Raw genomic sequence first — 14929 nt, 5'->3', positions numbered from 1 at the left:
GGGGGTGGAGGGCAGGGGTGGGAGTGGGGCCCCTGGCAGAGCCCAGCCTGGAGAGAGGCCAGAGCACCACCATCCCCTGCTGAGGTTTTGGGAACCACAAGACTCCCCCTGAGGACCAGGCTTTAAACAGTGACACCCAGGGTGGAAACCCACTCAGGATGCACGGGGTGGCTGTTCTGGAAAACCACAGGCCTGGGCTCTAGCGAGCTCCCTGCCTATCCTGCAGCCTTCTGGTCGCGGCCCTTGGACACTGAAATAGGATCCTGGGCTCAGCCCTCGGCCTTGCCCTCAGAGCACCTTGCCCACAAGTCTCTATCTAAGTGGTGCTTGTTTTGACCTTTAAAAAAAAAACGGTTCCAGGCTGGAAGCCAGAGGGGCGTGGATTTTTATGTTTTCATTCTTCTAGAGCTATGTTTCTCAACCTTTGCCATTATCTGTCCCTCCCCTGTGGATGGTTTTTGCTAATCCCTCCCACTCTATGAAATTTTAATATCACAGATAGCACTATGCGTGCGGGCATGTGTCCCGCCGCCCCCCCTGCGCACACACGTTGAGTAATCCTCAACCCAGAGTTTGGGACCGATGTGTTTCAGGTTTTAGATTTTCCCTAGTTTTAGAATAGTTGCGTACCCAATGAGATATCTTGGGGATGAGACCCAAGTTTGAATACCAGATTCATTTATGATTCATATACACCTTGCACACAGGCATAGAAGATAATCGATGCAACATTTTAAATATTTTGTGCAGGAAACAGTTTCATAGTGTGGAATTTCCCACTTGCGGCATTACATCAGCACTCAAAATGCTTTGGATTTTGGAACATTTTGAGTTTGGGACTTTCAGATCCGGGACACTCAACCTGTGTGTGTGTGTATTTGTGCTTTATGTGTAAAGAATAAACGTTGGCGGAGTGTTGTGGCACATGCCTGTAATCCCAGAAACTCAGGAGGTTGAAGCAGGAGGATCGCAAATTCAAGACCAGCCTTAGCAACTTAGTGAGGCTCTGTCTCAATAAAAAGGGCTGGGTGCTGGGACTGTCGCTCAGCAGTAGAGCACTTGCCTAGCACGCGTGAGGCACTAGGTCCGATCCTCGGCACCACACAAACAAAGGCATTCTGTCCATCTACAATCACAAAAAATTTTTAAAAATTAAATAAACAGGGCTGGGACGTGGATCAGTGGTAAAGCACCCCTGGATTTAATTCCTGGTCGGAAAAATAATGTTGACTCCCTTGGGGGGACACTGCCCCCCCCCCACCCCGCTGAGTGCATGATTGTCCTGGACACATGGTCGGCAGCTGCCACATCACGGGCTCTCAGTAGGTGTCTGTCGAATGGATGAGGGACAGGACAGCACCTCTCTTTGTTCCCTTTCCTCTCCCCTGTGCCCAGCACCCTGCCTAGCCTTAACTGGGTCCTCAATCAATTTCTGGGTTTTTCTAGAAGACTAGAAACTCGATTTTCCTCTTTGGCATACAACCCGCACACAATTATAAAAGATTGTTAGCTGTAGGGAAAACAATTTAATGAATGGCATTGTGAAAGACAAACCAGAAGCCACGGGGCCTGGACAGAAAGGTCCAGAAGCTCGCTAGCGAGGGAGCCTGTGATGAGTGGGCCAGTTGGAGGGGTGGGTCTCACAGGGCCTGTCTTTTCTGACGTGGTCATGTGGACTCCATCGCCTCAGGGCTCCAGGCCACCCACGCTTTGCAAGGAACCCGAAGACACCTTTCTGCACCATGGAGATCTAGACACGAGGCCCGGCGTCCCTGGCAGGAGGGCTGGAGGATGGGACGCTCATCTGCACCTAGTGCGAGCGCAAGCTGCTCCCGGCTCCTGACCCTGAGGCGGCCTTCACAGCTCAGAGCTGGACGGTCCTGCGGCTTCAGGGCCGGCCCCACTGCTCAAGGAAGCCTTCTGCCTTATCTCAAGGTGTCCGCCTGCCCGGGGTTTGTCCTGTGTGTGGATGAGCAAGTTTCCAGCCTCCCTCTGTCCCACTTTGCAGGGTAGCACAGTTCTCGGAACTAGGGGGACCCTTGGGACGCTCTCTGTCCTGACATCTGCTCTGAGCGGTAGCTACCTTCCTGTCTTAGGACAAGGGGATCGAGAACAGGCTTCTGCTCTTACATGGAGGATTTTACCGTCTCAGCATAACTGTGGTCTTTTGTCAAACTCGAACATATTTCCTCTCTCGTGTTCAAGGGAAAGGTGCTGATCTCCCCGCGAGCTGGCTTCTGCCGTGCAAGGCGGGCATCTGGCTGGGGCAGCATCAAGGCCGAATCGTGAAAGGTAACGGTTCAGATTTCACAGCCTTGATCCTCAGCTCTCAAGAAAAGGGCATTCTGGAGGGCACCTCCTTGAAAGTGAAGACACACGCCGCCCAGATGGGGTCAGCGATCGCTTGGATGGAGCACCTGAAGCAGGGCCAGAATCTCTGACCTGTGTCAGACCTGCGGCGGGCGCCGTCGGGGGCTCTGGAGGACCAGGCTCTGCAGCAGGCACCTCATCTTAAGTGGGACAGTAACAATGCCCGTCCACAGGGTGTTGTGGAGTTTCAGTGAGACGAGCCATGGCCTGTGCCTGGCTCCATGCCTGGCACACAGTAGGTGCCTGGTTCAGCACATGGGCTGTTGCTGTCACCTGTTGCTGTCACCCTGCTGCTGACCCACTGTTTCTTCTCTTTCCGGCTCACCTGGAAACCTGAACTCTGCCTCGTGTCCTTCACCATCTCTAGAAACGCCCATCTCTTCAACACGGAGAGAACAGGGCCACCTGACACTTAGGTTCACCTCTCTGCTTTTTGTCGCCTCAAAGAAAATGGGTTCTTCTCAACTTTTAGAGTCCGTTTGGGATGCTGGGGCTTCCCTGGCCAGGGGGTGAGGACGACGCCTCCTGGGAGGGGTGTGCCTGGGGACAATGGTCCACCACCCCCGACAGCCTCCTGGGGATGTCTGTTCAGATTCCAGCTAGGAGGGGGCTGGTCGGCCAGGCTCCCCACAGAACCCCGCACTCTCCTCAGGGACCAATCTGCTGCAGCTGGTGGCGGAGCCTCCCCAGAGCAGGGCTGGACGTCCCGGGGGCGGGGGGTCTCTCCTAAACATCCCCGTGGTGTAGGTGCCAGGAACTGTCAGGGACCACAGCCTGTTTGGAAGCCATCACCCCAACTCTGCGGCTTGCTATTTCCTTGGGGTTTGATTTGCAGTTGCTGACCCTGGGGTCCTCAAGACCCTGCACCTCAGGGGCAATGCCCAGAGGAAGGAGACTCCCGAGGAGCTGAGGACACGACAGTGCGCCAGCTGGGCCTCCCTTTCAGGTGGTGGCGGGTGAACAGATGGAGGCACCTGGGGAGGAAGTTCCAAGAGCCCCGGGCTCACCCGGGGGTCACCAACCCGATGCTTCCAGGGGCCAGCGGTGCAAAAGAAGGGGGTCAGGTGGGGGAGGCAGCAAACCCAGGAGCAGCCTGTGTCCTTTCTAAGAGGCCTGGGAGATGGTGACTTGGGAGGTTGGTCACCACCATCTTCCAAGTTCCTCAGAGAGGCCAGAGATCCACACTATTCTGTGGAAGGGCCCTATTTTGAGATGTGACTAAAAACAAAACCACAGACCAAAAAACCCAAACCAACCAAAAACCCACCCAAACTAGAAAACACCCCGTGAGCCAAGAGGAGTGCGCCTGTGGCTGCCGAGGGCGACAGCGACCGTGAGCCCCTCCCCTTGGCCACCATCGGGGCCCAGGAAGCACTTGTTGGCGGGTGCCAGGTGAGACCCAGGGCGCCCCACTCACTCGCATTTCAGAATAAAAGTTTTCTAAAGTAGAATAAGTGCGTTCAGCACACTGTCTAGACGACCCAGTCTCCGTATGTCCTAAACTCTCGGCTGCTTCTCTGAAATTCAAACGCGGCTGGGCATCCTGGTTTACTTTCCTCCCAGTCTGGCAACCCCCTGGGCTCTCCCCAGGCCTTGGAGGAAGGCCCTTTATTGGCAGGTAAAACTGGTGAAGGGAGCGGCTCGGGGAGCAAGGGTTGGGGTGCCCAGGACCAAGGCTTCAGGAACTGGAGTCTGAGCACTGCTCAGTCCTGCACTGAGTCCAAACGGTGGGCTGCTGAGCTCTGAAGAGCAGAGCCTGGCCACCCGCAGACCTGCTTTTACGGAACTAGACTGGACTCGTGGGATGTGGAGACATTGGTCTGTCTCAAGGAACTTCCTCAGACACGGCTCGGCTGACACTGTGTTGCTTCTGCACTGTGGCCATTTTTAGGAACATGGTACATTATGCCACAGTGTCCCCTCTGGGGGAGTGCCCAGTGTGGTCTCTGTTCTAATGCTTGTGTGCATCCCACAGACACTGTGACCTGGAGGCCTAAGTGGTTTTCCCTCTCCCATTGGCTGCCAGGAAGCTCAGAGGCACATGAGGCTGCCCTTGGCAGGTGTGGAAGTCATTAACAATCGGGACTCCATTCCCATCCTGGATCCTTTTACGCCCACTTTTCCTGATTTATTCCATTCCTAGGACAGGATCTTGGGGCTCTCATCCCTCCTTTCCTTTGTCATGAGCTTGTCGGCAAGTCCCCAATTCATTTAGTGCCAAGGATGGTGCCTCTGCAGCCAAAGCACTTTCGAGTTCCCTCTCCCCTCGCCTCAACGCACTGGGGCAGACACTTGCTGGTCTTTTCAGTCATTTGTTCAAATATTGGGCAGGGGCTGGGGCTGGACAGGGATTGGAGTGGAGGTGTGCGATGTCCCTGGGGCGTCCTCGGGGTAGCACGGCTGGCATTTATGCTTCACAGGCTCTTACCCTCTGCAAAGACTGAATCTAGTTTGTGTCTGGCTGCCTGAGCAGAACACCTTTCCATACCTGCCGCTGATTCTCTTTGAAGGAACAGTTGCAAGGTGCTGAGTCTTTTGCATTTCTGTTTTCAGGATCCTCTAAATGTTCCTGAGTGAAAACATCATGTGAACAAGAGTGTTTAGTATGTCCTTGCCTGTACCAGTCGGGGACACACCTCTGGCATTTCGGGGAGACGCTGGGATTCGCCGGAAGGGGTGAGCAGAAAGGGGGATGGGTGAGGCCCTTTTTCTTTAGCCTCCCTTTAGCCACACACTGCACCACCCTACCCACGTTTTACCTTCTCATCTTTGAAGGGGGATCGGGGTGGGGGGGAGCCTTGCTGAGTCCCCCAGTCCATTCCAGCCTATACAACATCTGGAATGACCCCGGGATACCTAGGGTCACTCCTTGGTCAAAGACACCCAGGAATACCTGGCCCAGGAGAACCTTGGAAAGTAGCAAGTTCAACAGAATGTGAAGCTGTCGAGTATCGAGTGGCCCTTATTTGCTTAGGGTTTTATAAATGTGCTCTCATCGAATCCAACCTTATGAGCTAGACACTGATCTTTATTGTAAAGACTCGGGATCTGAGCTAACTACATTGGGAGGGGGCTGGGGCTCCAGGCCAGCTGAGACCACCTGGCCAGCTTTGATTGGCTGGAGCCTGGGAGGGGAGCTGGGCGGCTTCTCTGGCTGCAGTGGCCTTTCTCACACTGAAACCCTAAGGAAGGGCTGAGAAAGGGCTGCCGCTTCCCAAAGGGCAACTTCTGTGCATGTCAATGTTTTCTATTGAAAAATTCCAGGCTTAACCCATTCACAAGAAAGTCTCGGCTCTTTCTTGGCCCTGGCCCTGGTTGTATTCACTGAACAGAAAAGAGAGCCTTACAAAGGAGCTGCCGCCCGCCCGTGGGCTCCTCAGCTGGCGGGCAGTTCTCTAAGAAACACAGGAATCGCCCCCCCACCCCGAAGTGCTATTCTCACCCCCAAGGAGTCGGGTAAGGAGTCTGCTGCCTGCCAGAGGCCACTTCCCCCACGGTCCTGGGAAGTAGGTTCTGTCGTCACCGTATTGTGGAGAACACTGAGACACAGGGTGAAGTCACTTGTCACCTGGGACGCTGCTGCCTTAGCTAGACTTGTGCTCCTGCGCAGCCAGGCGTGACCTCGGCTGGCCTCAGCTTCTCCTCTCTGAGGGGCGGCTCGAGGCCTCTCTAGGTTGGGCTGTCCCTGTTACCCTGTCACCTGGAGAGAGCTTGAGGGACATCCCAGAGTTGGGAGGCCCAAGGCCAGGATGTCCTCTGGGAATGTCTGGTGCGGAAGTTTCCCCACATATGACAGCAAGTCTCATTTGCACCGCCAAAGGGAAGGAGACGTGATTCTGGAAAGTTCTGCTTGGTGAAAAGACGCTTAACATTCAAACTGCATTGGTGTGTGTGTGTGTGTGGGGGGGGCTGTTTTGAGGCTCCAGGGGAGCAATCCAGTCCATCTTCACAGACAGGTGCTGAGATGTTATCCTGGAGACTTTGAAAGAGCTAAGGCTAGGCTTCTTGTGAAAATATTAAGTGTAGCACTTAAGAAGAAAAAAGTTCTGTTTTCCTCTAATGTGCATTTTAAAGATGCAAGTATGCTCCTAGGTAGGATCTGATGGCGAGACAGATATAAACAGCTTCCCTTCAGAATCCAGCAAAACTGCAGAATTTGTTACTCACCCCACCACCCTACCCCACCCCACCCCACCCCAACTGCTAATAACGAATACCTGGCTGGGGTGAGCGCCCGCGGCTGAGTGCCGGGGATGCCCGGATGAACACCTGGAGCGCTGGGGCTGCAGGGTTCGGGGGGGGGGGGGAGCACAGTGAGGGCTGGAGGGAGGGTCCGGGGGACCCTGCTTGTGCTCCTGCGCAGACAGGCATGATCTCATGGCCTCAGTTTCTCCTCTCTGAGGGGTGGCTTGAGGCCTCTCTAGATTGATGTGAGTGCCCTGGGAGGGACAGGGCAGCCTTTCCTGTCCCATCGCCCTGCACTGTGGATTCTGTGCAGGGAGATCCCCAGCTTGCGCTCTTCTGGGGTGACACAGGTTTCACTTGGCCAGTTCAGACCTTCCGCCGTGGGAGGCTGGCCGGTGCCAGGCTGGCAGGGCTGATTGTGTGGAAGAGGCCTTGTGAATAATGCATGCGTGCTGATTATGCAAATCCCCTGTCCCTGCACTCCGCCCACGCACCACAATGGGCTTGGTGGGGCCCTTTGCTGTCTTGTTCTGTGGCTGCTGTCTCTGCCTGGGGGCCGGGCTGCCAACCCTGGGGGGCACCCCCGGGAAGGAGCGGGCTCCCCAGAGGGCACATGGAACCACATGTCAGACCGTGGCGCTGCCCAGCTTTGCTGGCAGGCTCGGTGCAAAAGGACACTGTCTTCCGCCTGAGGAAGCCCCGTGACGCGAGTGTGGAAGCCTGTGATGTTTAATTCAGAGCAGGGGATGCTGGAGACAGCGGGTCTGGGCTCCCTCAGAGCTTTCCTTCCCAGGCCGCTTTGCAGAGTGGGAGGGGGCTTCTGGGAGCTGCATCTGCACCAGATGCTGGGATAGGAAGGGGGGGCCTTCTAGGGGAGCCAGCCTCTTCAGAGCTCAAGCAGGTGACACACAGTGTGCACGTGCACGCACACACACACGCACACACAAACACACACACACACATGCGCACGTGCGCTCGCACACGGTTCTAAAGTGAAAAAGCTAACAATTACCAGGGGGCCCTGGAGGCCCGCCCAGCACAGGGCACAGGAGCCAGGGCCAGGGTCATCTGCAGCCAGGTCCTGGCTCCTGCGTGAACTTGGGCGAGTCTCAACTCTCTGCACTCAGCTGCCCCATGTGTAAAACAGAGACCCTCGGACCAGCCAGGCAGGACTGTTGGGCTCGGGAGTGAAGTGGATGGTGAATGCACACCACAGGCAGAGCCCTGGCCTGGCCTGGCCGCAGAGCGAGGCTCCACTGAGAAGAGCTGGCCCAGTGCCCAGGGAGTGGCCGAGCTCTGCTCTAAACCAAGGTCTGTCTATAGCTCTTCTGCCACCTTCCTTTCCACCAGTGAATGTGTTGTGCATGCCCTGGACCCTCCTGGGGCCACCGTCTGCCATTTCTAAGGGGGCTGGGGGTCAGCCTCGGGGGCTCCACCCACCTTCTGCTGCCGGATGGCCCTGTTGAACCTCTTCTCCTGGCTCAGCTGGTGCTCCGTGCGCTCCAGGGCCTCCTTCAGCAGGGCCTTCTCCTCCGTCTCTTTGTAGATGTCGTCCTCCAGCTTGGCTACCTGTGACTGGTACATCTGGACGGACACTTTGCTCTGCCTGGGCACATGGAGAGACAGACAGGGTCCCTTGTTCCCCTCATCGTCCCCACTCCTTGTCCATGTCCTCAGATCAGCAGCCCCTCCCAGTGCTCGCCCATGGGGCTGACTTAGGAGCTTCCTCCCAAGCCTGAGACAGCACAGGGACTTGGGGAGCAGAGGCAGCACACACAGCTCCTGGGCTGGACGCATGCAGCCTGGGGTGGTCCAGGCTGTGCTCCCCACTCCCAACTTCCCTGGGACACGCCACTCTTGGGGACGGATGGAACGATCAGAGCCAGACCAGTGAGTCAGGAGGCTGACAGCAGGTGCCCTCTGCCCTCAGGGCGCATGGAACACAGGAGCCGAGCGCTCCAACTGCAGCCTCTTGATGGACAGACTCACCCCGCTGGGCCTGGCTCTTGTCCCCCCAGCATTTCAGCCACTCTCCTCTCGGGCCTCTGTCCTGTGCCAGCCCCAGGGGTCTGCTGCCTGTGCTCGGCTGGAGGGGGCCAGGCAGTACCTGAGCCGCTCCACGTCCTGTTCGTAACCTTTCAGCAGCTCCTCTTTCCTCTGCAGCCGGGTCTTGAGCTGGGTGATCTTGTCAAACACCAGGTCCAGGTCCCTTTGTCGCAGCTGGTTGACCTTCTCCCTCTCTTTGGCCGACAGGTGTTTCATGGACACGTGACCCGACATGTCTTTGATGTTCATCAGGCTTCCCAGAGTCCTGCTCATGTCCAGGTACTGCAAGGAAAGCCAAGGGGCCTCAGGGGCGGTGCCCTGGCCCCAGCTGCTCCCAGAAGGCAAGTGTCCAGTCTGCTGGGCCACCCTCTGCCTCTGCAGACGGAAAGCGGCTTCGTTGGCCCCGCAGCCACTCACGCTAGGCCTTTTTGGGACCTCCCCAGGCTTTGCTGGCTCTCGAGGCGTTGGACTGGGCGGTTTCTGAACCGCATTGGGGTGACAGACAGGCCTCGTGGCGTTTTAGAATGACCACGGGTTCACAGTGACCCCAGGGCCCAGGTTTTGGGAGGGGCCCCCGAGCTGTGGGTACACACCAGTCTTTCACTGAGATCCAAAGCCTCGGTGACATCCGTCTTGTCTGACTTCTCCAGGGCGGAGCTGGTGTCTGAGTTGGAAAGGCTGTCCTGGAAGGAGAGAGAGAGACGACCGCTCCACCCTCCATCATGGGAGTCTCCAGCCGGAAGCTGCGCTCAGGGATGACAGGAGCGAAACTCAGGAGGCGACCCTCATTTCGGTTCCTGGCCACTCAGTCTGAACTCCTGGCCACTGCTTTCTAAAGAGGACCGTGCTCCGACCCTCAGAGAAGGCTGTGCAATGTGTTATACACGGCTCCTCTGCTCTGATGGCTCTGTCTTCCCTCTAGAACAAGGGCTCGCGGTGGGCGTGACTCTGTCCCTTCCCCTGGGACATTCAGCAATGTCTGGACACCCTTTTTGCCGTCACGTCTGAGGAGGGGGAGTGCTACTGGCATCTAGCGGGAAGAGGGTAGCGATGTCCCTACACATCCTGCCAGATGCTGGCCAGCCCCTCACAGACTGGGCAGGAATGATCTGCCCCAAATATCAGTGGTGCTGAGGTCCAGGGTCCCCATCTGGACAACAAGCGCTACAGGGACCATGTCTCTGCTCACTAAACTCCTTGGGCCTAGGGTGGCCCCTGACACCGAGTGGCCTGGTATGGGCACAACTGTTGAATGAATGGATGAAGGTTACATAGAACATGTCCCCTCTCCTTTTATGAGAGCAATCGTTTCATGCAGCAGAAGCGAGGCCTTCGGAAAGCATGGGCAAGGGCTGTCCTGGTGGAGTGTGTGGCTGGTGGCCCAGGCTCCCTGCAGGCTCTTTCCTGGGATGACACACTGGCTGAGACCCCCGTAACTGCAGGCTGCTGAAAGCCCCTCCCCCAAAGCAATGGGGAAGCCATCATGCCACATGGGGAGTCTGGAGAGCCACCAACGGCCACCCTCAAGGTCCTCAGAACCAGATGGGCCTGCAGTGGTTGCTAGGAACATCACGGACATTTCACCCACAGCCTCTGCTGCACCACCCTGTCACCCTCCGAGATGAACAATGGAAACCCCCACTATAAAGGAGAAAGGCCAAACGTGACAGTGACAGGAGGGACATATTTACCTACGTCAAGTGGACATAGTTACTGGGGTGAGAAAAAAGAGGGTCTTGGCAGAGCTATGGAACCTTTGTCCGTTCATTCAACAGTTGGAGCAGATTGGCTGCAGAGAGAACCCAAAAGGTCTTTACCTCTGGGACCTTGCATGAGCTACTTGACCTTCAGAAGCCTGAATTTTTCATATCTCCAAAATGGGAACAATAACAACATCGGTGCCCAGGCTGCCGGGAGGGGTGGGCGGGGTAACGCCCGTGGGCGGAGCCCTGGGCATCGTCAGCTGTGCGTCCTCCGTGTTTTCATTTTAATCACTGCCTGCCTTGGAGGACTGGGGTTCTCCAGGAGAGTGGGGAGGTTTCTGCTGTGTGGTGTCAGGAGTGGGCCTGGGGGTCACCTCCAAGGGCAAGGTCACTCTGGGAAGTAGGGTCAGGCTTTGAGGTCTAGTTGACCTCCAGGCCCAAACTCGGAGAAGGAGGGTTTGATTTCATCAAGAAAACCAATTCATTTCCAAAGACATTCATCCTGGCCTCTAGGAAATGTCCACAAAAATCTCTGGACGGAATGTCGGCCCAGACAGGATGGCCTCATTACTTCTTCCAGAAGCCTGTGTGGGGTTCAGACCCAACTGTGCAGCAGGCGGCCACTCAGAAGGTCTTGTGGTTGACGGTGACCTTGCTGCCCGTTGTCATGTGCCCATGGTGCCCAGTCAAACAGCTACGTGGGGTACAAGGGCACCTTCAAACCACCTCTGAAAATCCTGGCAACCAGGCCTGTAACCCTTTCAGAGGGCAGGTTTCCTGGAACACGACTATTTAACTAACATTGAACAGTGACAACAGCTGTCATTTGATAAATGGGCACTGTGAGCTGGGCACTGGACAGAAAGAACTCCTTGGATTTTCATCATCATTCGGCAGCTGGGAAATACAATCTCAAGAGCCTTGCCCAAGGCCACCCAGCTTTCAGGCTGGGATTTGGACATGGTTCCCTCTGACCCCTGAACTTGAGTCTCATCACTCTTCCCTGCTGCTACCTCTTACATTTATAGTTGACAGGGAGAGGAGACCTGAGGCAAACTCGGGTCATAATGTTACGAAGTGGCCCACTGAGCGGGACCTGGCGGCCGAGGGCCCGTGTCTGCCCTCACGCCCACCCTCTTCGCGTGCCCCTTCACTGCGGAGACAAGGTTTCTTTGGTTACCGCGTGGATCTCTATTCTGGAGGGAGTTGGCAGGTCGGATTTTGTGTCCACTATTATTTTCTGGACGTTTTTCTCCATTCTGAGCGTCTTTAGTTCCAGGAACGATTCGTTCAGGTGGTCCTTACAATCTAGAAGAGAAAGAATGCAGCAGGCTCAGGACGGGGCTCCTCCAGCGAATCCCCACTGCTGCGGTCTGCGGGACACTTACCACGGGCTGCGAGTCCTCACGACCTCCCCAGCAGATGGGGACACTGAGGCCTAGAGAGATCACGTGGCCGGACCCAGCCGCGCAGCAGCACCAGGTGGCGGCAGCCACACAGGTGTCAGGGCTGAGGCCTCAAGGGCGAGCTTCCAGACACAGGGACCAGGACGGGCTGGACCTGGGGCTTCAGGCCTGAGCCACCCTGGTGCCCCGCGGGACCGTAAGCTCCCAGTCTGGAGACGGCCCCTTCTCCTGTGAATGGGGTCTGCTAAGAGATTCCCCGACGCTGACCCTCAGGTAGTGACGTCCATGACAAAGTCTCCTCCCGGCCACAGTGAAATAAGGAGAAGGAGGACACGGGTGAGTTTTCATGATGTCCTATTTATTTCATACGAAGCCCTGCCCTTGATTCTGCGGTCACGGCCAGCCCATCTGTCTTTGTGTTATAAGGTCCTTCCAGTTGGGAGGTGGCAGGGACTAGCGCGGAGGGGACTTACTGGAAGAGCAGGCCTTCTCCAGTTCTTTGATTCGCGCTCGGAGTTCTGACAGGGCCTTTTTCTGTCGCTGAATGACTTCCTCGTGTTGGGACCCTCTGCACTTGGCCCCCAGGTCACTGAAAGACTGCTCCTGGGGGACAGACAGTGCAGACAGGGGCTTGGTTAGGGATCGGAGGACCTGACAGCACAGACACGTGGGCGCTGCCCGTGCAGCAGGAGCCTGTGGCTTAGTACTTTGGGGAAATACCATCGGAGATCAGCAGAGAAGGAATGTGAATTTTTCATTGCAAATACCCGTCACATCTAGGAGGATTTCCGACTTTCCTGCCTACTTAGCGACGCTATAAATAAAAGATCCCCTCTATTCTCCTTCCCCATGTTTTATTTCTTCTCTTCCATGCTCTAGGCCTGGGTTTCTGTTCGTTATCATTCTGATCTTGTTTCTGTACCATTGTACCAAGGTCTGCTTCTGCAGGGGCGTTTTGTTTTTACCTTTTTTGTTTTTTGCAGTGCTGGGGATGGAACCCAGGGCCTCTCGTGTGCTAAGCCCTTGCTCTACCACTGAACGGCACCCCAGCCTCAGAGTGGTAGTTTTAGTTGAGAACACAACATGCTCTCTCTTAAACTGGACATAAACTGGATGGTTGTCTCCTATCGGCCAGGGGCATCTGACAGACTGACTCTTGGTGGGTCTCTCTGGGACAGCACCTCCAACAGGACTTCCTGTGGTGACAGAAATGTTCTACGCCCTCACCCTCCAATATGGCGGCCACTGGCCACAGATGGACCCTGTCAGACAGCTTGGGGCTGTGGCTGGGTTTACTTAGGGATCAGACAAAGAAGGGTCTTCTTTGTCCTGTAAGGGTCATGCCTCCTTTTAAGATTCAGAAAGATGCAGGGTTCTTTCCTCCAGAAAAATGTCCCCTACACACAAACATCTGCATGCAACTTCCAGAGGTCAAGGACCCCCCTCCCCAAAGCTGTCATAGAGTCCACTCAGCGCTCCCCTAAGGGGGCAATTCACTCATTATTCCTTCCTCCCTTCATTCCATGCTTTTTTTTTTTTTTTTTTTTGAGCACTTCTGAGTGCCAAGACTTGTTCTAGTCTTTCAAGATTCAGCAGTGACACAACTGGCAGCCTGCCACCAGGGATTTAGCATCCTAATGTGGGGAGACAGACCACGAGGAAGATAAGGAAGGAAAATATGTGGTGGGCAGTGATAAATGTTAACCGGATAATTAAGTGGGGACATAGGAATGGATGTTGGGGACAGTTTTCAGCTGTAGATGACTTGTATGGAAGGCCTCATCCAAATTGGTAAGAAATCGACAATCTGGTTGCTTTATAACTATTTTTAAAATAGCAATCTTAGTTTATTTCATACTACAAATAAAGATATAGGAGATGCCATATATAGTATGAAGTGAACCAAAATTATTTAAAAATGATAGGCAGATATTTCTATCTATCATCTGCCTCGATTCCTTTATTCAGATACGTGTCTATCAACCTCTCATTACCTGTCTGTCTTCCTACCTTTCCTCCTACCTACCCCCCTACTGCCCTGACCTCATGCCAGCCCCTCTGTAGGCACTGAGTGAGACTGAGAAGCGGACAGACAGACTGTCTCTGGGGCAGACGGATGACAGACATGTGAGTACTCTAATTCCAGCAAGTGAGCAGTGCTACCGTGAGACCCAGCAGGGCTGGGGGAGAGGGAGGGAGACCTTCGTCTGTTCCTCTTCCTGCCATGACTCTGCCTATTAAGGGTCTATGTGACATGCCGGGCCCCGCGCTGGCTGCTCTGGCCTTCGGGGTTCAAGGTCTGAGCCTCTTTCAAGTTGCTCAGTGGCACCATCTGAGGTCTCTTGGGAATGTCCCCAACCCCGTCCCTGCCACTTACTCCTTCACCGTCTTGTTAGGCCCCAACAAGATGCGTCCTGCAGAGGCCTCCCTGACCACTGGATCCAAAAGAACCCCCCCCCCCACCTCGATGCTCTCTGCCCCAGTCCTGCCGTGCGGTTCCTCAGGGCGCATGGTCCTGCCGGACATCCTACTCAGTGTTGTTTCTTTCCGTCTCTCCCTTCCTGGCACGTAGGCTCCGTGAGAGCCAAGTCTGTCCCCTGTGGAGACCATGGCCCTTGGGGCTGAGCAGCCCGAGTGCACCGAGGCCAGAGCAGGAGCAGGAAGGCCCTTGCCCAGCGTCTCTGCCTGGCACTGAGGGCAGGGCCACTCCACCAGGGCCACCTGGCTGTCCTTGGGCCAGCTCTGGCTTGTTTATGGGCCGCCCCATGGGTCCACTTCCTGGGCCTGACTCAGGCCTCACTCCTCTCTGGGACAGTGGGTTTCCTGGGAGTCAATGACCTCCAGTGATCTGTCCCTTCCTGCACTGAGGAGGGCAGGAGTGCTGAGCTGGGGGCCAAGGGACAGCGGTGGCAATAGACAGCTACCACCTCTGCTGGCCTGAGGTGGGTCAGAGCACCACGTGACGCTCCCTCATGGCTCTTCTGGGAACTTCTATATTGAGAGCGGAAAGAGGTTCTTTCTCATACAACCCTGGAGCCCTCTGACCTGCTCTGGCTTTGGAAACAGGAAGTAGCGGGGAGAGGGAAACCATTCCAAGAAGAACAAATACTTTCCCCCTTTTATCTTGCAGAGTCCCTCCCCTGCCCTCCTAGGCTCATCCTGCCTCACGCTGGAGACCCAAAATCCCAGACATCGCCGCCAGCCCCGCAGCCCAGCAAA

General features: G+C 55.7%; 1 protein-coding gene across 1 annotated transcript in view; it reads right to left on the bottom strand.

Moving 5' to 3' along the window:
• Fhad1 (forkhead associated phosphopeptide binding domain 1) overlaps positions 1 to 14929 on the bottom strand; it is a 98540-nt gene that overhangs the window by 2473 nt on the left and 81138 nt on the right. The window contains exons 16-21 of the mRNA XM_078027743.1: positions 12184 to 12437; positions 11485 to 11612; positions 9195 to 9344; positions 8663 to 8883; positions 7996 to 8161; positions 4859 to 4939 (exon numbers count right to left, since the gene is read on the bottom strand). Of these exons, the coding sequence (XP_077883869.1) occupies positions 4859 to 4939; positions 7996 to 8161; positions 8663 to 8883; positions 9195 to 9344; positions 11485 to 11612; positions 12184 to 12437 (1000 nt within the window). The remainder of the gene's footprint in view (positions 1 to 4858; positions 4940 to 7995; positions 8162 to 8662; positions 8884 to 9194; positions 9345 to 11484; positions 11613 to 12183; positions 12438 to 14929) is intronic.

Source organism: Ictidomys tridecemlineatus, chromosome 11, assembly GCF_052094955.1.
Source record: "Ictidomys tridecemlineatus isolate mIctTri1 chromosome 11, mIctTri1.hap1, whole genome shotgun sequence".
NCBI lineage: Eukaryota > Metazoa > Chordata > Mammalia > Rodentia > Sciuridae > Ictidomys > Ictidomys tridecemlineatus.
This window is presented reverse-complemented; position numbering and strand designations above follow the sequence as displayed.